At 44.7% G+C, this 27,774-nt stretch overlaps 1 protein-coding gene across 5 annotated transcripts in view; it reads left to right on the top strand.

Annotated features, from left to right (window-relative positions):
* The window catches only part of LOC117425748 (E3 ubiquitin-protein ligase UBR4), a 50,351-nt gene extending 24,340 nt beyond the window's left edge, over positions 1-26,011 (top strand). For 2 of the 5 annotated variants that reach the window (XM_058993025.1, XM_058993024.1), the window contains exons 50-106: positions 133-196; positions 426-560; positions 987-1,161; positions 1,307-1,447; positions 1,532-1,653; positions 1,761-1,872; positions 2,160-2,299; positions 2,539-2,716; positions 2,827-2,931; positions 3,357-3,494; positions 3,980-4,148; positions 4,358-4,454; positions 4,591-4,698; positions 4,836-4,949; positions 5,035-5,244; positions 5,811-5,960; positions 6,340-6,567; positions 6,921-6,999; positions 7,231-7,455; positions 7,803-7,971; positions 8,197-8,341; positions 8,460-8,545; positions 8,663-8,750; positions 8,838-9,031; positions 9,355-9,594; positions 9,887-10,025; positions 10,376-10,501; positions 10,770-10,898; positions 11,171-11,514; positions 11,871-11,961; positions 12,064-12,148; positions 12,252-12,379; positions 12,514-12,643; positions 12,835-12,995; positions 13,270-13,379; positions 13,732-13,873; positions 14,393-14,474; positions 14,977-15,150; positions 15,242-15,363; positions 15,472-15,669; positions 15,772-15,852; positions 16,004-16,091; positions 16,192-16,319; positions 16,532-16,639; positions 16,832-16,951; positions 17,318-17,508; positions 17,819-17,992; positions 18,258-18,357; positions 18,451-18,669; positions 19,145-19,258; positions 19,364-19,506; positions 19,600-19,725; positions 20,327-20,521; positions 20,785-21,009; positions 24,118-24,208; positions 24,490-24,652; positions 24,912-26,011. In XM_058993025.1, the coding sequence (XP_058849008.1) occupies positions 133-196; positions 426-560; positions 987-1,161; positions 1,307-1,447; positions 1,532-1,653; positions 1,761-1,872; positions 2,160-2,299; positions 2,539-2,716; positions 2,827-2,931; positions 3,357-3,494; positions 3,980-4,148; positions 4,358-4,454; positions 4,591-4,698; positions 4,836-4,949; positions 5,035-5,244; positions 5,811-5,960; positions 6,340-6,567; positions 6,921-6,999; positions 7,231-7,455; positions 7,803-7,971; positions 8,197-8,341; positions 8,460-8,545; positions 8,663-8,750; positions 8,838-9,031; positions 9,355-9,594; positions 9,887-10,025; positions 10,376-10,501; positions 10,770-10,898; positions 11,171-11,514; positions 11,871-11,961; positions 12,064-12,148; positions 12,252-12,379; positions 12,514-12,643; positions 12,835-12,995; positions 13,270-13,379; positions 13,732-13,873; positions 14,393-14,474; positions 14,977-15,150; positions 15,242-15,363; positions 15,472-15,669; positions 15,772-15,852; positions 16,004-16,091; positions 16,192-16,319; positions 16,532-16,639; positions 16,832-16,951; positions 17,318-17,508; positions 17,819-17,992; positions 18,258-18,357; positions 18,451-18,669; positions 19,145-19,258; positions 19,364-19,506; positions 19,600-19,725; positions 20,327-20,521; positions 20,785-21,009; positions 24,118-24,208; positions 24,490-24,652; positions 24,912-24,976 (8,104 nt within the window). In that variant the 3' untranslated portion in view covers positions 24,977-26,011. The remainder of the gene's footprint in view (positions 1-132; positions 197-425; positions 561-986; positions 1,162-1,306; positions 1,448-1,531; positions 1,654-1,760; positions 1,873-2,159; positions 2,300-2,538; positions 2,717-2,826; positions 2,932-3,356; positions 3,495-3,979; positions 4,149-4,357; positions 4,455-4,590; positions 4,699-4,835; positions 4,950-5,034; positions 5,245-5,810; positions 5,961-6,339; positions 6,568-6,920; positions 7,000-7,230; positions 7,456-7,802; positions 7,972-8,196; positions 8,342-8,459; positions 8,546-8,662; positions 8,751-8,837; positions 9,032-9,354; positions 9,595-9,886; positions 10,026-10,375; positions 10,502-10,769; positions 10,899-11,170; positions 11,515-11,870; positions 11,962-12,063; positions 12,149-12,251; positions 12,380-12,513; positions 12,644-12,834; positions 12,996-13,269; positions 13,380-13,731; positions 13,874-14,392; positions 14,475-14,976; positions 15,151-15,241; positions 15,364-15,471; positions 15,670-15,771; positions 15,853-16,003; positions 16,092-16,191; positions 16,320-16,531; positions 16,640-16,831; positions 16,952-17,317; positions 17,509-17,818; positions 17,993-18,257; positions 18,358-18,450; positions 18,670-19,144; positions 19,259-19,363; positions 19,507-19,599; positions 19,726-20,326; positions 20,522-20,784; positions 21,010-24,117; positions 24,209-24,489; positions 24,653-24,911) is intronic. The other 3 variants (XM_058993027.1, XM_058993026.1, XM_058993028.1) reach the window with 2 other exon arrangements.
* The last annotated feature ends 1,763 nt before the right edge of the window (positions 26,012-27,774 follow it).

Here is a 27,774-nt window from a genome sequence, read left to right as displayed (position 1 = left end):
ATAAAATCAGTCAGCTGTGTGTCATTTTGCAGTTTTAAACTGCTTAACATTGGTTAAGGTTTGTAACTAAGTTTGCGAGTGCTGTAAGTGGCCTCCACTTCTGGTTGTTCTCATTGGCATCTCTCTTCACAGATTGGTTGTAAGCTCCCTTGAGGCGCTTGAAAGCTGCTTCGCTGTCGGATCGACAAACGAAAAGGCAAGTGGTGAAGACACTCCGTCCTCCGTAACACTAACAAATATTTTCTGTAAAACTATAACCCGTACTTCAATATCCAATGCGTATTCCATTTAAATTGCCTAAACTGTTGTCTGGACTCCTCACCAGATGTGCAATGCAGCATGTCGTTCTTCACTGCTGCTCTTTGGGTTGTTAATGAGTCTGCTGTGTGGTTTTGGTAACGTTTTGCCTTGTTTTCACTGTGCAGGAGAAGAACAAAGCTGCTGCTTTGGAGATGGCCACACAGCTGCTTTCCATGCCAACCCCACCCTGTGTGCAGCAGCAAACCAAGGGCCTGCTAGCCAGCTTGCACACCAGCCGCTCTGCCTACCACAATCACAAGGTACTTTGAACAATGTGCTGTGCAGGATGGTAGAGCATGCACTCCTGCAGAAGAACATATACGGCTAGTTTCACAGACCCTGATTAGCTTTAGTCTTGGATTGCCTTATCTAAATTAACATTGAGTAGTTCCAAGATTAGTGCTAATCAGGGGCTGTGAAACTAGCCGATAGTGAATTTTGGACTTCGCATGTAACATTTTTCTCTAGTCAAAGCTGTACACATTGCAAGTTTTCAAGCTCAATTCTTGGACCAGTAAAGATGCTAGCTTTTATCACGTGACTGGATCCTAAATCCTCTATCTGACAACACCATTATACTCTTAATAAATGTAATAGAAATAGCACTGATACAAGGTAGATAATGCATTGTGTATTGAAGGGGAGTTTGGTGCAGATGAATGTGAACTCTGCTCTTGTTCTTGCAGGACCAGTCCCTGTTGAGTAATGCAGTCCAGTGTCTGAACAGCTGCAATCAGGACGGGAAAGACCTTGACCCAGAGGTGTTCCAGAGGCTGGTGATCACGGCTCGCTCCATCGCAATCATGAGACCCAGCAATCTGGTGCACTTCACTGACACCAAGCTCCTACACACTGAAGCAGGTGCCTAGCTCGGGGGGAATCGCCATCAAATGGGTCATTTTTAAAGACCTGGAATTTAGTTTTGAACCATCCGTGTTGGTTTTTCATAGCGTGTGCATCACTCCCCACTGCTTGTTGTTAATCTTGTACCTGCACCCGTTTTCAGAGGGAAGCGAGGAGACCAGAGAGAGCCAGAAGCCAATGGAGAGTGAAGGTTGTACCTTCATCATGCAGCTGGTCAACAATTTCTGGAAGCTCCATGCTTTGAAGCCCAAGAATGCCTTCCTAGCTCCTGCTTGCTTACCGGGTGAGTAGATGCACGGTCAATGCAATGTCTTCCACCCTTTTGTCATTTACGCTTTGCTTACTTTGCTGTTCTATTTTGAACCAGGTCTGACACACATTGAGGCCACAGTGAACGCCCTTGTGGATATTATACATGGATACTGCACCTGCGAGCTGGATTGCATCAATGCAGCATCGAAGATCTACATGCAGATGCTGCTCTGCCCTGTGAGGAGTTTGTTTTTGTTTCTCTCCCTTTACCTTGTTGTAAACCGTGCATGTCTATAGAGCACACCAGATGGCAGATTTTGACCCTGACTCTTTCTGCATCACAGGACATCTCGGTGAGCTTTGCCTGTAAGCAGGCTCTGATTCGTGTGCTGAGACCAAGGAACAAGAGGAGGCATGTGACACTGCCTTCCCCTCCACGCAGCAACACGCCGATGGGTAAGTGTAGCCCAGGAGAAGGAGGAAAAACATTCATGTATTTGTTTGTTAAATTGTCCATTTGAGTTTTAGGACTAGAATTAACAGATTGGAGCAACAAAATCAAGCCTGATCTAACAGTAATCGGGATATATGTGTATGTATAATATATGCACTGTTTGATCAATGAAACAGATCCCTGGATGTTGAGTGTCGGGATATAACTTGCTGCTTTGTTAGATTCTGATCCTTGCTCAGTACGCCACAGAGTTTTTACATGAACCCTTCGGTCGTTTGTATCCCTGTAGGAGATAAAGATGATGATGATGACGACGATGCAGATGACAAGATGCAGCCCTCAGGAATGGCGGGCGGGGAGAGCGTGCGGCAGGAGAGTCAAGAACAAGGAGAAGTGGACCACGGGGACTTTGAGATGGTGGTGAGTCTGGTACGATCGTCTTTATTCTTTTAAGTAGGCGTTAAGATTTTAATTTGTAAATTGTACTCTACAGATTTTAATTTGATAAATTACACTCTATAGATGTGTTTTTTTTTTTACATTTGGAGAAGTGTTTGAACTTGTTGTTTTTAATGGCAATCTTTCTGTCTTCCAAGTTCGATGTGCAGTTTCGCACGAGAGTAACAAGCGGTTGTTTTATAATCCCCTTATTTGTCTCCGGTTTGCAGTCCGAGTCGATGGTTCTGGAGTCAGCGGAGAATGTGAACAATGGCAATCCCTCCCCTCTGGAGGCGCTGCTGGCCGGGGCGGAGGGCTTCCCTCCCATGCTGGATATCCCTCCGGACGCTGATGATGAGACCATGGTGGAACTGGCTATCGCACTCAGCCTGCAGCAAGACCAGCAAGGTGAGCTGTGCCAGAAACCATCTGAATTTCACTTGGGCTGTTTTGCTACAGGCCAGTGGTATTTGGTTCTGCGTTTTTTTTACCCTTTCTCTCCTCCTGTTATCCTGCAGGAAGCAGCAGCAGTGGTCTTGGCCTCCAGAGTCTGGGTCTTTCAGGACAGGCGCCCAGCTCCTCCTCCCTGGATGCAGGAACTCTCTCTGACACCACTGCATCAGGTAAATGGAGCTCAGCAGGGCCCCTCTCTAAGTTTGCTTCTCTGATGGACCTGGAGTTACTGTTGCATGTTGGCATGAGGCCGTTGCACTGACAGGCTGAGCCGGAACAGACCAAAAAGCACAAAAAAAGGTCAACTAACAATTGAAGCCACTTCAACATGTCTTGCAAGTATGTCGGCACAGAACTGAAGTTCACTTGCAGGTTACGAAGCTGAACCTCCTCTTTTTTTTTTTTTTTGGAGGTTTCCAAAAATGTGACTTCTCAAGTACTAGCAGCGAAGGCTTTAATTTCATACATTATCACTGCTTTTTTTAAATGTTTAATTTATAAATCAGATTTTTTTTTTTTTTTTTTTTTATAAAAGAATCGCAGAGTTTGAAGAAGCCCTGTTTTTATTCTGTAACAGCTCTTGTTATGCTTTTAGCTCCAGCCTCTGATGATGAAGGGAGCACGGCAGCCACGGATGGGTCGACCCTCAGAACGTCCCCCGCCGACCATGGGGGCAGCGTGGGCTCGGAGAGCGGGGGCAGTGTCATTGACTCTGTCGCCGGAGAGCACAGCGGTAAGACCTCTCTGTTAAACACTGTACACCTAAAACCATTGCTAGGAAGAGATACAGAACACTATGGCAAGATATCAAATGTAGGAAAGGCTGTTACAAGGATTTAGAAAGTTACAGAATTGTCGCTACAACCCGGAACTAAAACGTGGTTACAACATGATTTTTATTTCTTCCTGCAACATTACAATATATTACACTTTGGGGGTGACTTTCAAAACTGGTAAAAAAAAAAAATCTGCTTTATTTTTCTACTTCAACTTAGATTTATATTCAGCTAAGCGAGGTTGTTTTTGGTAATTGTGAACAAAAAGGGATTTGCTTTTCCAGTTCCAGCAAAGATTTACAAAACTCCAGTTACCAAGCTTTAAAGATAGCCCCCTGTATGTTTATGTATACTTGCTATACACAAGGTGCCAAGCAGAGAGAGCGTGGAATCAGGTAGGTTTTGAAGAGTCAGATTCCTGAACTTGGCTCTATTTTCCCAGTGTCTGGCCGTAGCAGTGCCTATGGAGATACTGCAGCGGAGGGTCACCCTGCTGGCCCGGGCAGTGTTAGCTCCAGCACCGGAGCCATCAGCACCACCACTGGCCAGCCGGAGGGAGAGGGGTCAGAGGGCGAAGGGGAAACTGAAGGGGACATCCACACCAGCAACAGGTCAGGGTTCAGACACACCCTTCTCATGTAAGATGTGAAGGTTTCACTGGCTCAGACCCACCCTACATTCCCTCATCATTCTGAATAACATGATTAAGTAACTTGCATGAGATTTGTTCCTTGATGTACCTGATTTTATAATGTCCTAATAGTTTCTAATGGAATCTGTTCAGCATGTGTGTTGCCTCTCTCTCTCTCCGTGCGTACAGGCTCCACATGGTCCGCCTGATACTCCTGGAGAGGCTCTTGCAGCACCTGCCTCAGCTCCATAACGTCGGAGGAGTCCGTGCCATCCCTTACATGCAGGTAAGAAAGGGGTATTGAGGATCTAGCTGAACTACTGGAAACCCACTTAGAGTATCAGTTCAGTTTTTAGAAGTGTTCCCTGTAAATTTGAATTGGAGGCAGAAATCAGGGTGGAATGTTGCGTTGTCGTTCACAGGTGATTCTGATGCTCACGGCAGACCTGGATGGAGAGGATGAGAAGGATAAAGGGGCTCTGGATGAGCTGCTGTCTCAGCTCATAGCTGAGCTCTGCATGCACAAAAAGGTAAGAAAGAAGCAGCGTTTTTTTTTGTTTTTTTTTTTTAAATAGGCTTGCCATCATTAAGTGTTCAGATTCGAAGCCTCTGGGGTGAATTGTTTTACAGTCCTGTTTTGTTTCTCCTCTCCACCCCCGATTTTCAGGATGTTGCCAAGAAGAACGAGCGCAACGCCGTGAACGAAGTCCACCTGGTCGTCATGAGACTGCTCAGCGTGTTCATGTCCCGCACAAAATCAGGATCAAAATCCTCCTCGGAGGTAGGACAGCTCTCTCCATCCAGCTGATTTCTGCTGTGTTTCATCACTGTGTTTTAAACGTCTCCCTCCTTTTCCCTTCTTTCAGTCATCTTCTCTGATCTCCAACGCCACGGCCACGGCGCTGCTGAGCCTGGGCTCGATCGATTACTGCCTCCACGTGCTGAAGTCTCTACTGGAGTTCTGGAAGACGCAGCAGGGCGAGGAGGAGGCCGTGGCTGCCAGCCAGCTCCTGAAACCACACACCTCGTCTTCCCCGCCAGACATGAGCCCCTTCTTCCTCCGTCAGTACGTCAAGGTAGGAGCCATCGCGGTGTCTCGCAGTAATGCACAGTGCAAAGATGCTTCCCTTTCAACCCAGGGATCAGGTTGTAGGGGGACAGCACAAAAGCCTGTAGCTCCACTGCCGTGAAGCTGCATTGATGTGATCAATTTGATGTAAGGAATTCATGATGATTTTCACTGCTAAGGCAAGTATATTGACTTCTAAGACAAACATAATGTGTCACTCTGTGAATTTTTACTGATATGAATCCTACTAAACGGTATTATTGGGCCAACATTGCATCCCGCTGTAGAATTAACAACTTTTGTTTCATAAAGTCGAATGAAACCTGCTGGATAAAGTTATATTGACATATTTAATTACATACTGCTTTGTAGTTAACAAAAAACTGCCACAAAAGAAACAAAGTGTAACATTTCAAAATCAAAATCTAATATATTAATATATATATATATATATATTTTTTTTTTTAAATTGTCTCAGTCCTAAAGTTCTAGGTGGCCATAGCTGTACACTAAACTGCTCTTCTAAATCGGCGTGTTGTAATGTTTCTATTCTTCTTCTCCCTGTGTTTTCAGGGCCACGCTGCAGATGTATTCGAAGCCTATTCCCAGCTGCTGACGGAGATGGTGCTCCGCTTGCCGTACCAGATTAAGAAAATCGCAGATGCCAGCCCACGCATCCCACCTCCTGTCTTTGACCACTCCTGGTTCTACTACCTGTCGGAGGTAAGGCTGCACTCTGTGATCCCTTCCTAGAAGAAAACAATAAGAGCCTCGTGGCAGTTACTTTTGCTACTTTTGTTTGCAGATCATTTCGATTTTCATAATTTGAAAAAAAAAGGCGTAAAATAAAGAAAGAAATAAAATCTTATAAAATATGATAGATTCATGTGGGCTTCCGTTGCCCTGCAGGTTTGCATTATATTACCCTGCAGATCTTCACTGTATCCGTCCTTCGGGTGAGATGTAAAACCGAGGTCCTGTTGTAAGTGACTCTGCAGCAGCAGTTGTTGATGCATAGCTCACCCTCTAGTCTCTGTAAGTTGGATATATGCGTCTGCTGAATGACTCATTTATTAATAATTCTGTTCTTATTTTATCACAGTATTTGATGATCCAGCAGACTCCCTTCGTCCGCCGGCAAGTGCGCAAGCTGCTGCTGTTCATCTGCGGCTCAAAAGAGAAGTACCGGCAACTCCGGGACCTGCACACCCTGGACTCGCACATGCGAGGGATCAAGAAGCTGCTGGAGGAGCAGGGGATCTTCCTGCGTGCTGGAGTGCTCACCGCTACCTCCGGCTCAGCTCTGCAGTACGACACCCTCATCAGCCTGGTAAGCACTGCGCTGGCTTCCTAATCAAGTGCAGGGTTTAGTGTAGCGGCCATTCCAGTTTTCGGTGCTTAATTAGACACACACCACCACGCGCCGTTTGTACAGGTGTGACTTCTATAATTAAGACTTTGCAGGAAAAACCTGGAAAGGCTCAAACAGCCACACAATGGGAGTCGCAATAGATTGTTAAATTCTAATCAGTAAAAGTCATCCCTAATATTTAAAGATTCCATTTTCTGTTTTTGAGAGCCTGCAGTTAGACAGACGATATGCCTTCATTCTTGGTAGCAACTAGACCTATAGATAGAAGACCTATAGATTTATATTGTGGATTTTTTTCTAATTTTATAAAGATGGAGCATCTGAAAGCATGTGCTGAAATTGCCACCCAGCGAACTGTGAACTGGCAGAAGTTCTGCATCAAGGATGACTGTAAGTACATCTCTATATTCAGACATGTTATACTTCTATCTGTTCTGAACTGACCCTGGTCTGTAAGTTTGTTCATGCAGCTAAATGGAGGAAAGATTTGTTTAGCAGAATTTTAAATAACATGCTTAATTGAAGGTAGTTTTGAAAGCCTGGACCGTGTACGGGGGCCAGTATGAGTTTCAAGCCACGTACCTGCATGCTGTGAAGCTGTGCTATGTGTTTCCTCCCCAGCGGTGCTGTACTTCCTGCTGCAGGTGAGTTTCCTGGTGGATGAGGGCGTGTCCCCGGTGCTGCTGCAGCTGCTCTCCTGTGCTCTGTGTGGCAGCAAGGTCCTCTCCACCTCCTCAGGGGGCTCCACAGCTGGGGGGTCCGGCTCCCAGTCAGGCTCCCAGAGCAAGTCCTCCTCCTCCTCCAGCAAGAAGAGCAAGAAAGAGGACAAGGAGAAAGACAAGGATGGTGAGCATTGAAAACGGATTCTCGTTTTGAGTTCACGCCGTTTCTTTTTTTTTTGTGTTTCAAAACAGCATGGTGAGCAGCCTGAAGAAAATCAAAACTACAACAACTAATTTGTTGATAAGAGCGGTGTGCGAGAGAATTTCTATATTGCACAGAATGACAAGTACACTTCAAGAAAACCTGTAGAACAGTTATATTCAACCAGCAGATAGCACTGCATCAACCTGTTGACCTCCATACAGTGTGTGTATTAAATCACTGCTTCCCCTTTTAATCGCTGAGTGCACGGATGTCTCTTGTAGAGTGTCTAGCTGCAGTGTATCATTGGAATGCATGCGTCTTTTCAGGAGAAGGCTCGGGCAGTCAGGAGGACCAGCTGTGCATGGCTCTGGTGAGCCAGCTGAATACGTTTGCTGACAAGGAGACTCTGATCCAGTTCCTGCGCTGCTTCCTGCTGGAGTCCAACGCCTCCTCTGTGCGCTGGCAGGCTCACTGTCTGGCCCTGCACATCTACAGGTAGCCCTGCACACCTGGACTCCACACTCACAGCAGTTTTAGCTTGTTACAGCCCCGCTGAGGATGATCCTTACAGTTAAATTCATCTTGGTTTCTGCACAAGTAAATGTGTCTTCTTGAATCGTGTGCATACAGGGGTGGTAAATTATTGCACTTCTTGTAGATGCACGAGCTGAAACCTGAAACCGTGGGGGGGCTGACTTCAGTGTTGTGTTTAAATCCTAGGAACTCCAGTAAGTCTCAGCAGGAGCTCCTCCTGGACCTGATGTGGGCGATCTGGCCCGAGCTGCCAGCCTACGGGCGCAAAGCAGCCCAGTTTGTGGATCTCCTGGGGTACTTCTCACTGAAGACTCTCCAGACTGAGAAGAAGGTAATTGTACCAGCACTGTAACCTGGAGCAAACTGGAGATTTTATTTATTTATTTATTTATTTATTTTTTCCCGCAAAATTTCCCCATCTTACTCTGATGCAAATTCTTGTTTTGCAGCTAAAAGAATACTCCCAGAAGGCTGTAGAGATTCTCCGAACCCAGAACCACATTCTGACAAACCATCCCAACTCCAACATCTACAAGTGAGTCTATGATCTGGAAGCAGCCAGGCTGGATATAAGGGCATGCTGCTTGTTAAAGCCATGCTATTGTACGGGTGCTTTTCAATAATCTGTTTACAATTTCTCTTTTGTTCCCAGCACTCTGTCTGGACTGGTGGAGTTTGATGGTTACTACCTGGAAAGTGACCCTTGTCTTGTCTGCAATAATCCTGAAGTACCCTTTTCTGTAAGTGTATAAAATCATAGATTTTTCTCCATGAGACCATTTGAAAGTGCGTCCAGGTTATTTACACACGGTATTTGTGACCTGCAGAACATCAAGCTGTCCTCTATCAAGGTGGATACCCGCTACACCACCACACAGCAGGTGGTCAAGCTCATCGGCAGCCACACCATCAGCAAAGTGACGGTGAAAATTGGGGACCTGAAGCGCACTAAAATGGTTCGAACCATCAACCTGTACTACAACAACAGGACGGTGCAGGCTATCGTAGAACTGAAAAACAAGTGAGTGTTGATGTCACCTTTTGAGTTCCTTTAAGCTACATTTCGCCGTATTCGTAAAAGTGTTTATATTTTAACCTCAAATCTGAGATATGAAAACAGTTATGGGGGTGGTTTCACAGACCTAGATTAACACTGTTCTTGGACTACAGTACCCACAGTAACATTAGGTACAGCTAATCGGGGTCTGTGAAACTTTAGGTATATGTTTAATCCAAAAGACTACCACCTTTAACAGTGCTGAGATATTCATGTAGCCCCCAGTAGATTTGGTTTGAATTGATTGGAAATATTTAAATCTCTTAAATCCTTTTTTTTTTGTCTAGACCGGCTCGCTGGCACAAAGCAAAGAAGGTGCAGTTGACCCCGGGTCAGACGGAGGTGAAGATTGATCTGCCTCTCCCCATCGTGGCGTCCAACCTGATGATCGAGTTTTCAGATTTCTACGAGAATTACCAGGCTTCCACCGAGACCCTGCAGTGCCCACGCTGCAGCGCCTCCGTCCCGGCCAACCCCGGCGTCTGTGGCAACTGTGGAGAGAACGTGTATCAGTGCCACAAGTGCAGGTGCGTGGAGGGCATGGGTAGAGGATGTTATAGACCATCTTAACATCAGACAGGAGGGTGCCATTTCATCTTATTACTGCTGTAACAGATGTATTTTAAGAACAGTTAATAATCAGATCTTGTTGCTGGCCAGTGAAGTATTTTGAAATCTGTGCTTAAGTGTTAGATTGCAAAGGGTAGGGGAGTAAACTTGCAAGTATGGCTGAATTAGTTTTGGTTCATCTAAGCAAGTTCTAAAATTATTATTTATTATTAATATATATATATATATTTCTTCAAATTATAATTTCAGATCTATCAACTATGATGAAAAGGACCCTTTCCTGTGCAATGCCTGTGGCTTCTGTAAATACGCCCGCTTTGATTTCATGCTCTATGCTAAGCCCTGCTGCGCAGTGGACCCAATTGAGAACGAGGAAGACCGGAAAAAAGTAAGATATATTAATGTACAAGGCAAGTTGACGGAACTAACTTGCTCACCAAGTAGGCTTGGTGGTCCAGTGGTTAAAGAAAAGGGCTTGCTGCCAGGAGGTTCCCAGTTCAGCCACTGACTCGCTGTGTGTGACCCTGAGCAAGTCACTTAACCTCCTTGTGCTCTGTCCTTCCGATGAGACGTAAAACAGAGGTCCTGTTGTAAGTGACTCTGCAGCAGCAGTTGTGATGCATAGCTCACCCCCTAGTCTCTTAAGTCGCTTTGGTTAAAAGCGTCTGCCAAATGACTAATTAAAGTAGTCCCCCTGCATTGCATGGGGATTGTAATTGAAATGTTGTTCCCTTGCAGGCTGTAACGAACATCAACACTCTCCTGGACAAGGCTGACCGGGTTTACCATCAGCTGATGGGACACCGTCCACAGCTGGAGAGCCTGCTTTCCAAAGTGAACGAGGCCGCTCCGGAGAAACCACAGGTGAGCCTGAAACGAAGAATAAATCCCTTTGCAAACTGCGAACCAGCTGAAATGAGCTCCAGACAGAATATTTACTGAGAATTTGCTCCAGAATATACATTTGCAGTAAATAAAATGAAATCTGATTTTGTAGTAGGCAGGATTTGGCATAGGTGCTTGATATGTGTCGCTAGTAACTCGTCATTAAAGAGTGTCTTTGATCTACAATTCGAAGGGTAAACTGCTTACTCTTTTTTTTTTAAATGTATATTTATTGAATGTGTTTCAGGATGACGCTGGCAGTGGAGCAGGACTCGGCGCCTCCTCAGCCAGTGTGAACAGGTACATTCAGCAGCTGGCCCAGGAGTACTCTGGAGACTGCAAGACCTCCTTCGACGAGCTCTCCAAAATCATACAGGTAGGAAAAACACATCCGTGTGATACATCTAGGGAGAACAACCCTTACAATACCACATTATACTGATGCCTATAACAGGGAAATCAAAGCGTCAAGCCACCCTTCCCCCTGGTTGTCCTTTAAGCCTTGCAATGCAGCAATAAAGCCTGGCTTTTAAGCATCAGATTGTATTCTGTAGTCCCTCCCTCCCTGCCTCTGTGTGATTCAGTGTACTGAGGGTCATCTGCTGGGTTTATTAGCTAATCGGATGTAAAATTGTTTTCTGACACCAGAAAGTGCTGGCCTCCCGGAGGGAGCTGCTGGAGTATGATCTGCAGCAGCGAGAGGCGGCCACGAAATCCTCGCGCACCACGGCCCAGCCCACGATCACCGCCAGCCAGTACCGGGCGCTGTCGGTGCTGGGCTGCGGCCACACCTCCTCCACCAAGTGCTACGGCTGCGCCTCGGCCGTCACGGAGCACTGCATCACGCTGCTGCGCGCCCTGGCCTCCAACACCGCCATCAGGCAGATCCTGGTACTGCAGGGCCTGATCCGCGAGCTCTTCGAGTATAACCTGCGCCGCGGTGCCGCCACCATGAGGGAGGAAGTGCGGCAGCTCATGTGCCTCCTCACCAGGTACGCCTGCTCTCCTGATGGGGCTCTCCGTTCTCACTTCATTCATTCATTCACAGAGGGAATGCTCAGGCTGTCAGTTGCCTTGTATTATATAAATTATATTTCTTTCCCTCCCGAACTGTTGTGCTTCTTTTGTTTCTCCTGCCCTAAAATAAGCAGCAACACGCATTTAGACGTTTTTGAATTCTCAAATCCTTACGATCATGCCCTTTTAGTGTCAGCACCACCCCCCACCCCCCGCCCAGTCTCTCATGTTTAATTCCTCTTCCAAACTGTTGTGCTGTTCTTGCTTACTGTGTTTTCCTCCCCTAGTGTCTTCTGAATTAATGATTTCCCCATTGCTTTCTCCGTGGCAGAGACAATCCTGATGCAACGCAGAAGATGAACGACCTGATCATTGCTAAAGTCTCCGCGGCACTCAAAGGGCACTGGGCTAATCCGGATCTGGTGAGGAGTAGCTGGAATGACTGTTTAAAAAATCACATATGTGATTTTTCTAGATTAAGTTGTGTGTGTCTGACCGCTGTTTGTTTATAAATTGCATTACAGGCCAGCAGCCTTCAGTATGAGATGCTGCTGCTGACGGATTCCATAGCTAAGGAAGGTGGCTGCTGGGAGCTTCGTCTTCGCTGTGGTGAGTGGCAGCTTCTGCACAGATTTTTTTTTTTTTTTTTTGTGATGGCAGCTCGCTAGCTGGGGCTGTGACGATGAACCTCTTCCTGCTTGTTTGTATGCAGCCCTCAGCCTGTTCCTGATGGCTGTGAACATCAAGACTCCTGTGGTGGTGGAGAACATCACCCTGATGTGCTTGAGGATCCTACAGAAACTTATCAAACCACCGGCCCCCACCAGCAAGAAGAACAAGGTGCTGCAGAGCAGATTCACATCCATCATCAGTCATTCTGTGTTTTTTGTTTTTTTTATAATGCAAGTGAATTATTTAGTTGTACAGCTTCTATGCATCGTTGTATTCACGGCTGCATTTTCTTCTCTGCGTAGGAAATTCCTGTAGAGTCTCTGACCACTGTCAAGCCTTACAGCAACGAGATCCACGCGCAGGCTCAGCTCTGGCTCAAGAAAGACTCAAAAGCTTCTTACGAAGCCTGGAAAAAGTGCCTTCCAGCCAGAGGTAAAAACCACCATTTTATTAAAACGACTTTGTTTTATTTTCAGCTTCCAGACAAAAATGTGATTTTGCGTCCAGATTCATTTTTTTATCTGGCAGTTGTTGTTCTTGAGCTTAGAAATGTAAAAAAAGAATGTTTTCACTCTGTATGTTTTCAGTTTCAATATATTAAAGCACTTTTGTACCTTGCCAAGCAGCCCAAGACTCCGGCAACAAGCCCCCAAACAAAGCAGAGCTGCATCGGCAGTACCTGCTGGAGAAATACGTGTGGAAGTGGAAGCAATTCATGAGCAAGCGAGGGAAGAGAACGTCCCCTCTGGATCTCAAGCTGGGACACAATAACTGGCTTCGGCAGGTAATGTACAAGGGCACTGGAAACCCGAGACTAACTACTGTAATGTGTGTTTCTTCAATACAGAGAGCTTTCTTTTAAAATCAGTTTCGAGTAAAACTTTTAAGTTTGATGAAGACAGAACCGAAACAGCTGATTTCACCCCCACCCCCTGATTCTAACACTAATCTCGGACTACCTTACTTACATTAAGTAGAGCCAGATTTGTGCTCATGGGGTGTCCTGAAGCCATGCAGAAACGGTTGTATTACTGAAAGATGACGTCTCTTTCTCCTAGGTTCTGTTCACCCCCGCGACCCAGGCTGCTCGGCAGGCTGCCTGCACCATCGTGGAGGCTCTGACCACCATCCCCAGCCGCAAGCAGCAAGTTCTTGACCTGCTAACCAGGTATGTCAGTCTGCCTGTCACAGCAGCAAGATCCCAATCCCCGCTAGACAATGATTACTAGGAGCTTTCTTTTAACACGTATCTCGTCTAGTTATTTGCCAAGGTTTTGTAAATAGATGCATGCAAAATAATTCCTTGCAAACTGTTCTGCAGGGCAGATGGTAGTTTTGTTTTATAGAAAAATAAAAAATATGTAGAAAACAAAAGTTGTAATGGTAAAGGTTTCATTCAAATTTATGCAAAGTCTAGCCGCCACCACCACCACTGCCTTTTTAAAATATTTATAAAAAATGCCCTGATTGTATATGCATTCACTGTAGTCTTTAACTTGGTTGAATCATTCCTCTTCCAGTTACCTGGACGAGCTCAGCATTGCAGGGGAGTGTGCGGCTGAATATCTGGCCCTTTATCAGAAACTCATCAAGCCGGCTCACTGGAAGGTGTACCTGGCGGCACGGGGGGTTCTGCCATACATCGGGAACCTCATCACCAAGGTAAGAGCCGAAAGAGCATGGTGTGTGTGCATGGGGAGGGGGCACTATTACATCGTGTCTAGAGTACAGGACAAAATGCTATTGTAGATGCTTCCATTATTAAGCTAAACAATGCAGCATTAAAAGCCTGCCTTGTGTCTTAAAATGGCGGAGAAGTGTTTGCATGATCTAAATGTGCACATACACACTCTCCATGGCATTAAGAAGATATTTCTGTCCATCTGGAAATAAGAAACAGTTTAGAATAATGGGACGCCCCTGTTATTAGTGGATTTTTTTTTTTCTTTTCTTTTTAGGGAATAGTTAGGCATAAATCTGTCTTGCAGCACCAACAGGGGTTGTACATGTTTGGAGCTGCATATGTGATTACACTGTGTTTAAAGACTAGCTACAGATGTGATGAATAGAAAAGGTTTTATAAAACCTTATAACTGAAGGGAGTGCTGTGTTACTAAGCTGCTGCTGCTGCACAGCGAGCTGGGGGTGATTGTGTTCTAATGACTCTGTGTGTTCTGACAGGAAATTGCACATTTATTGGCCCTGGAGGAGGCAACCCTGAGCACAGACCTGCAGCAAGGATATGCATTGAAGAGCCTGACAGGTACTGCATACTGAGAATGGGCTCTGATGGCAACCTGCCTGCTGCAAGATATATGCACAGCTGTGGCCAAAAGTTTTGCATCACCAAGAATTTTAGTGTGTGTGTCTAATATATATATATATATATATATATATATACATAATTTTTATCTTATTTAAATCAGGTAATTCTAAGAAACTACAAAATGATATTGCAAAAGTCTACCAGAAGCCATACAGTATTTGATTGATAGATTTCGAAATGTCACATTTTTCATTACGTATCTGGAAAACTACAAAGCAGTATGTTAACATAACGTTATTCAGCAGGTTTCATTCGAGTTTATGAAGCAAAATGAGTTAATTTTATTGGTTTCAGATTCATTCATTGTGTTTTAGTTCCAGGGAGATGATGCGTTTCTTTTTAGACTAGACCGGTTTGTAATGTTGAGAATCGCACATTGGTGAGCATGATAGTTTCTCGAAAGGGAATACCTGATCTATCTCTGCTCTGTTTCCCGCAGGCCTGCTGTCCTCCTTTGTCGAGGTGGAGTCCATTAAGCGTCACTTCAAGAGCCGGCTGGTGGGCACGGTCCTGAACGGATACCTGTGCCTTCGGAAGCTGGTGGTTCAGAGAACCAAGCTGATAGATGAAACCCAGGACATGCTGCTGGAGATGCTGGAGGACATGACCACAGGTGAGCCGCGGCGACGTTGCAGGAGCCCTTCCTTTTAGCGTGCGATCGAAAAGAAGGCTTACATCTCAAACGTGTGTTCATTGTTATCTAGGCACGGAATCAGAAACCAAGGCTTTCATGGCTGTGTGCATCGAAACCACCAAGCGCTACAACCTGGATGATTACAGAACACCGGTCTTTATCTTCGAGCGGCTCTGCAGTATCATTTACCCGGTGAGTGCTTGATTTTTCTTTTTCCAGAAAGAAAGTTTTATAATTGTATTGTATACGTAGCAGCATCTCTTAATGACATGATGTGTTGCCATTACCTTGTCGGTTCAGGAGGAGAACGAGGTGACCGAGTTCTTCGTGACCCTGGAGAAGGACCCACAGCAGGAGGACTTCCTGCAGGGCAGGATGCCGGGGAACCCCTACAGCAGCAACGAGCCTGGGATCGGGCCGCTCATGAGAGACATCAAGAACAAGATCTGCCAGGACTGTGACCTGGTGGCCCTGTTGGAGGATGACAGCGGCATGGAGGTATCATGCACAACAGTGCAGAAATAGAGATTCTTTTTGGTTCAGGTTTTTTAACAAAGAGAAAGGGTAACTTTGACTCTCCTTTTTTTTTTTTTTTTTAAGCTCCTGGTTAATAATAAAATCATCAGCCTTGATCTCCCTGTTGCAGAGGTCTACAAGAAGGTGTGGTGTCCCACGAATGAGGTGAGCATTGAGATTCTCTTCTTATAAATACATCCTGAATCCAGTTACGGTAAAGCTCTGAGAATTGCCTCGTATCTTCTTCTGTTGCGGTTTCTCATCTGCTAGCATCTCCTGTGTTGCTGGTGCTGATGCGGGTTTGTTTCCTATTTAGGGAGAGCCCATGAGAATCATCTACCGCATGAGAGGGCTTCTTGGAGATGCTACTGAAGAGTTTATAGAGTCGCTGGACTCCACAACAGGTACTGGGTTTTAGACTGTCCTGTATAGCCAAACTGCTTAGAAAGTTTTGTAATTGGGTTTTGAAATATATTGACAAGCTTGCCCCTTCTGTTTCTTCAGATGAAGAGGAGGACGAGGAAGAGGTGTACAAAATGGCTGGCGTGATGGCTCAGTGTGGGGGACTGGAGTGTATGCTGAGCAGACTGTCTGGAATCAAGGACTTCAAGCAGGGGCGCCACCTCCTCACTGTGAGTACCCATAGCAATCGCTGATCCTTCTGCAGGCATGAGAACCAACTGCGGGCCACGTGTGTTTTGTTTTGCAATTCAGCCTACGCAATTACCTTCAGATTACTGAGCTGTCGTTTTTCAGTGCCAAATTTAAATTGCTAACCCTACAGATGTAGTGAGAATTTGATCCCGCAGCAGGATGCGTAACAGTTTGGTTTCTGGTCCTCCAGGTGTTATTGAAGTTGTTCAGTTACTGCGTGAAGGTGAAAATCAACAGACAGCAGCTGGTCAAACCCGAGATGAACACCCTCAACGTGATGCTTGGCACTCTTAACCTGGTGAGTGATCGTTTAACGACAGATCAAACCGTTTTTAATAAGAGAAGGGAATTGCGTTAAGCGAAGCCGTCCTCCAATGACCCCTGTCTCTGTGTGTGTCTCTGTGTGTGTGTGTGTGTGTGTGTCTCTGTGTGTGTGTGTGTGTGTGTGTCTCTGTGTGTGTCTCTGTGTGTGTGTGTGTGTGTGTCCCAGGCGCTGGTGGCTGAGCAGGAAAGTAAAGACTCTGGCGGCGCCTCCATTGCAGAGCAGGTCCTCAGCATCATGGAGATCATACTGGATGAAGCCAATGCAGAGACACTCTCTGAAGACAAAGTAAGGATTCCGTTCGTCCAGTTTCTGGTTTTCAGAAATCTCAGCATGTGTAATACTTCTACAATACCATTTTAAAGGCTTCCTGCCAGATTGTCACTGCAGCTCCTTTTTTTAGATGGAGGGGATTAGCACATTAACATCTGGTCTATAGTGATTTCTTCATTTACTGGAATGCATGTAATAGTGTCTATATTAGATTGTCGAATTTTGTGCTGGATGCCCAACCATGCATTATTAAGAAAAGAAAAAAACGAATTAAGTGACTCTGCATAAAGCCTGTGTTTTTTTTGTTTTGGTTTTTTGTTTTGTTTTTTTTTCCCCCCCCTGTAACTTGGATGATTAACTCTTCTGTTTATTCCTCCCCAGGGTAACCTGCTGCTGACAGGGGATAAGGACCAGCTGGTAATGCTGCTGGACCAGATCAACACTCCCTTTGTGCGTTCCAACCCCAGCGTGCTGCAGGGTCTTCTCCGAATCATCCCCTACCTGTCCTTCGGGGAGGTGGACAAGATGCAGATCCTAGTGGACCGATTCAAACCCTACTGCATCTTTGACAAGTGAGTGGATCTGTCGCTTTCTCCGCTGCGAGGAGACACGAGCAGTATTTTGCGCACCTAAATCAATATAACTCAACGAGGGCCATATTCACAAACGTTTACCACCATGGTATATTAACACCAGTTCGTTAAGAGCTTCAACGTGCACCTTTAGTAGTTTTCTTGCTTGGTCTGTAAAATGTCATTAAGAAGCTATTACTTAACACAGTGGTAAATGCTTTGTGAAAACGAGTGTCCCTAGTGCCAAACCAATGAATTTGGAGTTTGATCCCAGTATTGATAATGTCTCCTTTTTATTCCACCAATGCAGGTACGATGAAGAGCACAGCGCCGACGACAAGGTCTTCCTGGACTGTTTCTGCAAGATCGCGGCCGGCATCAAGAACAACAGCAACGGACACCACCTGAAAGACCTCATCCTGCAGAAGGGAATCACCCAGAACGCGCTGGATTACATGGAGAAGCACCTCCCCAGCGCCAAAAAGTAATTCCCCTTTTCATGGTTCACACGTGCAAAAGTCTTTAGACGCGTTGCTGTCTGCTGATCAAGTACAAAAGCCATTGAAGGGGGTACAGTTTGGGGTGATGACGAACTCGATAAATATTTTGGGTGCAAAGGGATTATGTACTTGCCCATAACAACTAGATCAAACAAGAAGCGTTCCACTCCTGGAGCCAACATTGTCTGGCAGTAGAGTGGCATGTTAGATTACTCCCTTCAGCTTATAACTATGACTGTGTTTTTCCAGCCTTGACGCTGACGTGTGGAAGAAGTTCCTCTCCCGCCCTGGCCTGCCCTACATCCTGAGGCTGCTCCGGGGGCTGGCCACCCAGCACCCGCCCACACAGGTAAAGGAGAGGGGGGTTGCTCAGAGAGGCCCAGTTTGAGGCCACTTTCTTTTTCTTTTGAATAACCGTTAACTGCACGTTGGCTCTGAGCAGGTATTAATCGGGACTGACTCCATCACAAACCTGCACAAGCTGGAGCAGGTGTCGAGCGACGAGGGCATCGGGACGCTGGCGGAGAACCTGCTGGACGCGCTGCGGGAGCACCCCGAGGTGAACCTGAAGATCGACGCGGCCCGCAAGGAGACCAGGGCCGAGAAGAAGCGCATGGCCATGGCTATGAGGCAGAAGGCACTGGGGACACTGGGAATGACGGTGAGATCCCTGTTATTACTGCATCAGACGGCTTCCGCCACAGAGTTCAGCAACGTGTGTCGTACTGTAAAACGCTTATTCTCTGATATGAAGAAGCAAACTTTTTTTGTGTGTGTGTGTTCATCAGCAACCCTATAGAATTAACTAATTTTGCTTCATAGTCGCATGAAACCCACTGAATAATGTTACATTAACATATTGAATTGCATACCGCTTCGTAGTGTTTCCATATACTTAACGGAAAAAACTGACAAATAGAAGTGTGGCATTTCGAAATCTAACATGAAATACTGTACTGCGTAGACTTCCGATATCATTTTGTAGTTTCTTTGATTACAACATGATGTAAAATAAAAGATCTAAATTATGTTTATACAGCTTTTTTTTTTGTTTACTTTGTCTCAATCCTATAATTCTAGGTGATGCAAAACTTTTAGCCATAGCTGTATATTAATTAAACTGCCTTCTTTTTCAGACCAACGAGAAGGGCCAGGTGGTGACAAAGACCTTGTTACTCAAACAGATGGAGGAGCTGATCGAAGAGCCGGGTCTGACCTGCTGTATCTGCCGGGAGGGATACAAGTTCCAGGTGAGGCTTCAATTACCCACAGTGACGGGATGTGTGTGTCATGTGCAGGTACAAGCCGTCACCCTTTGCTAACAACACGCTGCTGTCTTCCCTCCCCCTCTGCAGCCGACGAAAGTCCTGGGTATTTACACGTTCACAAAGCGCGTAGCTGTGGAGGAGTTTGAGAACAAGCCCCGCAAACAGCAAGGCTACAGCACTGTCTCGCACTTTAACATTGTCCATTACGACTGTCATCTCGCTGCTGTCAGGTATGGAGAAGCTTCTCACCTTCCTTACTTTTTAAATACGTTATTTACAATAGCGATTTAATGTTTCGCATTGTGTCCGCCTGGCGTTTTTAGGCTGGCCCGGGGGCGTGAGGAATGGGAGAGCGCCGCCCTGCAGAACGCCAATACGAAGTGTAACGGACTGCTTCCTGTCTGGGGGCCTCACGTCCCAGAGTCTGCCTTCGCCACGTGTTTGGCCAGGTGAGTCCGGCTTCGTGTTTTAAGCGAGCTTCCTGCAGATTGACTTTGTCTTGGGTTCTGGAATGTGTATTACATTATGCGTGGGGAAGTCAAGATGTGACATTTCACATAATTTATTTGTAGGTCAGGGTGCTTTTGTTTTTTATGATACTGACGCCTGTTGTAATGTGTCATTGAAATCCTTGTCACTGACGTCACTTTTTGTTAAACATTTAATCCATTGCTTGTATTGAGACAAGCTGTTTTAGCATGCCCGCAAAGGCCGTTTTGTTTGTATCGTCAAAATAATCCACAGAGATTAAGAACGAACAGCAGCAAGAGGATATTAAAATAATAGCCTCTTCATGTTTTGAAGTGGCATGCCAATTGCGAATTAATAAAATAAATAAATGTATTCATAGACTGTGGCGGTTCTGAGTAGAGAGAGGATTGTTTGCTGAAAGATTGGATGACCTAAACAAAGGAAACAATACAAATGGGAAGCTAAATCTGTTTTAGAAACGTGTTTCAGTAGATGTATTCTTATAACGTTTTGTTGCTGCCGACATTCCTCCTCTTTCCTTCATTGATTTACGATTGCTGTTACTTTTGAAACCTTCAGGCACAACACGTACCTGCAGGAGTGCACAGGCCAGCGCGAGCCCACCTACCAGCTAAACATCCACGATATCAAGCTGCTGTTCCTGCGCTTCGCCACGGAGCAGTCCTTCAGCGTGGACACTGGAGGTGGGGGCAGGGAGAGCAACATCCACCTCATCCCCTACATGATCCACACCGTGCTCTATGTGCTCAACACGTGAGTCTTCAGCTGCCTCTGCGCTGTGGTTCGCTCAACCACATTTAGGATTTCATGCACGGGTTCACTTTTTTTTTTTTTTTATGTAACACGATACAAAGGGAAAAAGGGAAATGTGTTGTAGGTCTCTGGACGCCTGTGATTAAATTTGCATTAACGCAGTAGGCAGCCCAGTTTTACAGTCCTGCATTAACGCAGTTGGCAGCCCGCTTTTACAGAAGGAGGCAGGCTAAGGTCCGGTGCAGTAATGAATATCGTTGCAGGACGAGGGCCACGTCGCGGGAGGAGAAGAACCTGCAGAGTTTCCTGGAGCAGCCCAAGGAGAAGTGGCTGGAGAACTCCTTGGAGGTGGACGGGCCGCACTACTTCACCCTGATGGCTGTGCACATCCTGCCCCCCGAGCGCTGGAGAGCCACGCGCATCGACTTCCTGCGCCGGCTCCTGGTCGCCACGCACGTCAGGAAGGTGTCACCAGGGGGCGCCAGCAAGTAAGAGCCAGCAGTCAGCTCCCTCTCGCTGCTCTCTTGTTTCCTTGAGCTTGTCTAGCACCCTTTTCCGCAAATTGCACAGTTTTCTTGTGCACTGAAACGAATATGGGCTGCCTCAGTATTCCACTATTTAATCATTTACTAAATATTTTATTTTAGATACACTAAACTTCAAATCATAGAAATATTGCACTTAAACCTGGACCGACGCTAGATGGAATGCAGATATGGATATCTTTGCAATTCCATTTCTCAGTGAGCTAATATAAGCCAAGCTGTGACGTTCTCCAGTGTGTAAATGTTGTATAAAGTGTACCCCTCCTCATGCCTGGTAGTTATTGATCGGCGGTCGGCTGCCTTCATCTCAGTTACAGAGCATCATGCATGTGGTAGGTCTGAGCTCTGACAGAATAGCATGCACACTGAGCTTTTCAAATGACTTTGACACGTAGGTCACCCCAGAATGAGCACAGCAGAACATTTCTAACATCCTCTCTGGGAAGAGGGACAGCATAACTTCACTGTCAACACAAAACGTGTTCTTTGCATGAATGTCTTTCATCTTTGCAGTCCTTGGATTTTCAACCTGTTTGTAAGTGTTACAAAAGACAAGCAGTCCTACCCTGTAAACAGTGGCACACCTTCTTCCTGTAAAACACGTATTGTTTGTGAATATTGTAACACTAAGACTCGCCTACAGATAATTTTCCCATTTCCCTGGCCTGCCCTTGGTTCGAAGTGTTTTTGTCTTTTGTTTAACACAGAGGCTGCTTACTCCCTTATGAAAGAAAATAGACATAAGCACTATATTAATGCTGCAGAGGTCTAGAAAATATATATTTTTTTTCATTAAAACAAGATGCTGTGTATCATTTTTCAAACTATTTGGCAGTACCTCTGTCTGCTACTGAAAGCATCTAATAATTTAAACCGAACTTCCAGCCAATTGTTACATGTGTTGTTTATCAACCTCACAGACTGTATTCCAAATTCTGCAACAGCTCCCCATTCCCATGAACAGACGTTATTAATGGGAGGCAATATAAGAAACGGTTTCTCAACCTTCTGGAGATAAGACCCTGGAAGAAACATCTCCTCCCTTTTGCATCTGTATTATTTCATCTGTCATGGCATCGCAGCTTGATCCTGGATGCCTGCTCATTTAAACATTGCTGAGATCACTTTCTGTCCACAGCGTCTCTCTCCGTCTCTAATTTACTGCCATTTTTAAAAGCACGCTGTCTGTTTCATGCTGTTTCTTATAATGAATTGTGGTGTCTTGTATAATGGCAGTTGGTAGGATTTGAGGAGACATTTTTGTGTCCGTTTGCAATGAATATTGAGCCTACAGATGTATCTTTAATAAGAGTTGCTACAACACTGTTTTTTATTACAAGTAATATTTTTAGATCAGCTGTTTTACAGGACAAAAATCCATCGCTCTGCTCAGCAGCTGCTTTTATTCCACAGTTTTTTTTATGGATTTATTTCCCCCACAGGAGGATAACATGTATTAGATCAATATGGGAAGCTGAAAACTTCCTGTGTTTTAGTCTCCTGCACGGATCAGTTGTATGCGTTTCGTTTGCAGTACTCCATGGAACTGTGCATCCATCTGAAAAAAGAGTGCCCATTTCACTAAAGCCTTGCATTTAAATCAGTGTTTGAAGTTGTCCAGACAGGCCTTTTTACTAATTACCTACTTCTGTTAAAGCATAACTACTTTGCTTAACTGGCTAAATTAGCCTGCATGTTGATCTTGGGCAGTGGGGCTTAATAGATTTCTGGTTGAAGCAGAATGTTACGAAAAACCCTGTATGCTTGTTGAGTGTTGAAAATGAATGTTTTAACAAGTTGTTTTCATTGCATGTAAAAGAGGTCCCTGCATAACCTAATACAGGAGGCAGTAATAGCCTTCGCACAAGTAGCAGTTTAGTATTCATGAGTTAGGGAGGCATCATTATTAAGTTTCAATAATTAATGAGCCATTGACAACGCTGAAGGAAGTGCAATCATTTTCTTGCACTGGAGTCACTAGGAGACGTGGTTCTAAGTCTCTCGGAGCCACAATGGGTGGCTGTATCCTGTCTGTTGAAGGGATGGGACAGGCATGAAGGTCATCACCTGTGTTCGTACTGTAATCTGGAGTGTTTGTGCTGTGCACTCGGAAAGGGCTAGATCTGTGCTCCACCATGACACAAAGATCACTGTGTACTCTGAATCACTGTGGTTCGACTATTAATTTTAATCTTTTGAGATGCTGAAATTGCAAACCAAGTAAGTGGTTGAATTTCCACTCCGTGTAGCAAGAGGTGGTTTCACAGAATACGGAGCTTGATCTGTTTCTGCACGTGCTTGAAGTTTGGTACTGCAGAGACACCTCATTCTTTATTTCCAGCCTGCTTTTCTGTTTTGCGTTCTGCATTGTATTTTTCTTCCCTTTTTGAGAATCGAACATCGTTTGCATTCCTTTTCTTTTGTGAGGATGGTACTTTAATCCTACGCGTTTTAACAAAGTCTTTTCTTTACAATAGTCTTGTTACATTTTAAAAGGGCGTTTTCATTCTCGTCTCAATCTGCAAGGGAAAGGCAATTGACTCATCAGATAGAACTGCTGCTGAAATACCAGCGAACGTGAGACACACACAGGAGCAAGTCAGGACTCAAACTGACTGGTTACTCCCATCATAAAAGGAAATCAATTTCATCTATTCAGAAATGTTATCCTTCAAAGCATCCTCCCTAGCTCAATTGCTTTAAACACTACTGTCTCTGTTCCATATTGGTAATGTGCGGCAGGTTGGTGGGACTGTGGGCTAATAGACTGTTGGGTGATCTACTGCTCAACATGTCATAGTGACAAATGACACCGAACCAGCATCCACCACAAGAACTGGGAGGGGGAGCTGATTTGAGGGGTGCTGAACTGTCTGTTTCCCCCCACTCCCTGAAATCTGCTGTTTATTTTATCATAAGGATAATGTGGGTTATTCCATTCAAGTTGTGACCTCCTTGTATGGTCAAGTCTACATGCATCAGTTTATGTGCTAAAAAGATACTCTAAATGCAGGTGCTAGTCCTAAACCTCTGCGGCTTGCTCTCTTCCAGACTGGCAGACAAAGCTGTGAAGGAGTATGCAGTGTACCGCTCTTCGCTGCTCTTCTGGGGGTTGGTAGATCTCATCTATGAAATGTTTAAGGTAAGAGACAGGCTTTTCTTAAAAACCAGTTCATTTACTTGCTTGCGTATCTCTTAATGCTGTGCTGCTGTTGACTCCTGCAAGTTATGATTTCAGTGTAGCCCCTCGGCCTACGAGGGCCATTCCGACCCCAGGGCTTGGTTCTAAACAGGACCTTAATCCTATTTAATGTAATCTAATCACAAGGCCAGTGTTCTGCATCCTGCCAGACCACAGCAGTTGAGTTTTGCACAGACTTAATGGCCAGCTGATTCCCCTGACATGGTTCTCTTGCTCTGCAGAAGGTGCCCACTAGTAACACAGAAGGAGGCTGGTCCTTCTCCCTGGCAGAGTACATCCGGCACAGCGACATGCCCATCTACGAGGAGTCGGACAAGGCTCTCAAGACCTTCCAGGAGGAGTTCATGCCAGCAGAGTCCTTTTCAGAGTTCCTGGATGTCGTGGGTTAGTACGAGACGCAGTTTAAAATAAATAAGTAAATGTTGGCAAAGTTAGGAGTCAGTGAAAGATCACTTTTACAGGTAACGTCCTATGCTCGCATTCAGACAGCACCTTACCATCTTATTTCTGAGCTGCAGTCCCCCCCCAACTCCTAGACTATCAGCAGATTTTGTTGCGTTGTTCATGCTGGGATGCTAGTGCATGACATAGCAAATGTAAACTGTAAAGCGGAGTGTTTCTCAATTGCATTCCCTCATTCCAGGACTTCTGGCAGAAATTCCAGATCCGGACAGCTTCCTCCAGGATCTCCTGAACTCTGTTCCCTGAGTAAGTCCTCCAGAAAGGACGGAACCCACACCTGATTTCTAACCCGCTCTGCGTTGCTGTCCTTCGATGATAACGACACGTCCGAAACAGTGACCAGGGGGTCTAACAGCATTTAGCACTGGGCTGAAATCCCACGGGGTCAGGCTGCGTGCACCGGATCATTCGGGTTCACAAAACATCTTGGTTTGGACCTGAGGGTTCACTTCTGCTGTTTTTTGTTTTAGATTTGTTTTTGTTTTTTTTTGTTTTTTTTTCTTTTAACCATTGTAACTCCGGAAAAGTATATGGTAGTCTAAAGGTTTTCTGCATTTCTAACACTTAACATTTATGGAGGAATATTCTCAGTTTCAGAGCATTCGCAAATGTTATTAAACAAACCATGCACCTAAGTTATTTGCAGCATATGAGCAGAAAAATAAAACCTGAGAATTTTTTTTTTAAAGGAGAAGAAACCTGTAACATGCTATTGGTGCATAAGCAGGGTGTAGGAAGCTGCTTTTTTTTTTTTTCTTTAAAAAATATAATCTCTATGAAGCCACAAAAAAATGCTCTCTGTGGAAACCTCCGTGACCTTGATGTAGCTTCTCTGGAGTCCTGCAGAATTTCTCTAGCTATTGCAGTGATGTAGTTGGATTCTGGTGCAATGTATGTGAACTTGTGATTTAAAGCGGGCTCTGCTTTTATGTTTTAAATATGCATGCGTGTGTTTTAGGTGTTTCTCATTTAAACAAACCAAACCTTTCAAATTCATTCAAATCTTAATGTTTACATGGACTAAACAGCCATGTGGTGACATTAACCACAATTGCATTGCACTTTCCCTGGAAAAGGAAAACCATATAAAACATTTAAAAACATATATGCAAGCTTTGAAACGGCCTCCTTGTGCTCAGAGCTGACTGCATGGTGTCGGGTTTGTTTCACTCATGTTCGTGCTTCTTGCTGTGCCCGCTGCTGCTGTAACGTGTTCCCGTTGCTGAGTGTTTGCTTTTGGTTTAGCTGAAGAAGATGAAGAATAAAGCTCTAGTATCTAAATCTTGTGTTTTTGTGTTTGTTTAAACGTCAAGGTGTTCATTTTCAGGTAGAAGGTGTAAGGGTGCAGTTAAAATAATTTCACTGAAACTTACTGCCAGTACAGAACAGTTATGCAAGCAAACACCTTACTTGATATGTTTAATATGTTATCTAGAGGCAAAAACCAGTGAAATGGCTGTATCAGGTAAAAAATAAAGCTCTACAAGCAGAGCCATGCTTCGTGTGACTGTGTTTACAATGCAGTAATGATGGCATGACAGGTTAGGTGAGGCTAGGGTGGTGGCAGGTGAAAGTGGTTGGGGTTAGAAAGATGACTGGATAACAAGTCGTTCGCAACGTAAGGATATGCAAAACTAAAATCACTGCCTTGCAAAATTCACAAAATAATATGCTGTATCGTTGGAGTACATACCAGGATCCTATTTTATCATCATTGCTGGTTACGCCTGTTCAAAACTGATCTTAATTCCCAATGTCCCCTGTGACCTGGCGATTGAAAGAACTTAGCATCCAATATTTAAGCCACAGTACAGAACTAACCCAATTTAACCTATACAGTAATTGCAGAACAACAACATCTTAATAGCTTGAGTGTATGTAGTCTGGCAGGGAAACTAAAACTTACAACAAAATATATACCTTTGCTTAACAATACTCGGATCTGCTTAGGGGGTCTATGAAAAGATTGTGTTTGAATACATTTGTACACCGTAATTAAATACATACAAAGTGCTCCCCCTTTATACTGTGGAACAGGTTATAAAAGTACGGTCATGGCTCCTATTTGCCCCATAATGCCATCACACTAAGGCTAGTATTCTCTTTATATAGCGGAACACAAACCGTGTGGTCTCTTAACTATGGCTCCCACCTACAGCATTATCAAGGGGTAGCACTAATTAATATAAATTATATATAACATTTGTATGTATTTATTACAATATAAAATGATTTGGGTATTTTTCCATAACTGGTCAGAGGATTACGCTTAATACTCTAAAGTAGTTTTCTTGTAGACATGTTTGTACGCTATGGAGCTGTGAAACACACCCAAACTGGGAGAACAAAGGAATGAATGAGTAAGAAGCCTGGCATGCAGGGTAACCATGAGTAAAACAGCAGGGGTTTCAAGCGTATACATGTGGACGAAGGGGATTAATGCCATTCCTCCATCATCTAATACCGGTTTAGTCCAAGACACAACTTGCACCAATATTAGTTGTGTAGTACAAAAAGCTTAAACCACATTCCCCGGAGATTAGGGGTTTCCTGTAGTACACAGTAGTACGCAGCTGAGTTCATGCAGGCAGTTTGTATTGATGATATTCGATTGGCGCAAGGAAACTGAGGCATTGAAAAAGAACACCTTGTCAAAACGTGTGTCTCCTGGAACAAGAGGCAAACGACTCGAGTGTTGAATCTGTACTGCTTCGCTGAGGATTGTTGGTCACAGTTTTTTTTTTTTATTATAACATTATTGTTTTAGTTGAAACTCTAATAATAATAAAATGGAAGCTGCCTGGGAGTATTGGGAGCATGTGTAGTTCTTTTCAATGCGCAGTGCTTTTAACCCTAAAACGTGTAATTGCATTGTCTGGTTTCACAAACCGAGATTGCCTCTAATCTTGCTCTTCCTTTCTTGCATGAGATTAGATAGTTCAAGACTGGTGCTTGTCAGAGTTTGTGAAATCAGGCATGTGTTTGTTGAAAATGATTTTCAGTGGCAGTTTCTAAGTGTGAAAACCTGCAATTGTTCTGTGCTA

Source organism: Acipenser ruthenus, chromosome 20 (assembly GCF_902713425.1).
Source record: "Acipenser ruthenus chromosome 20, fAciRut3.2 maternal haplotype, whole genome shotgun sequence".
Lineage (NCBI taxonomy): Eukaryota > Metazoa > Chordata > Actinopteri > Acipenseriformes > Acipenseridae > Acipenser > Acipenser ruthenus.
Note: the sequence above shows the minus strand (reverse complement) of the source record. Positions and strands in the feature narration are given on the sequence as shown.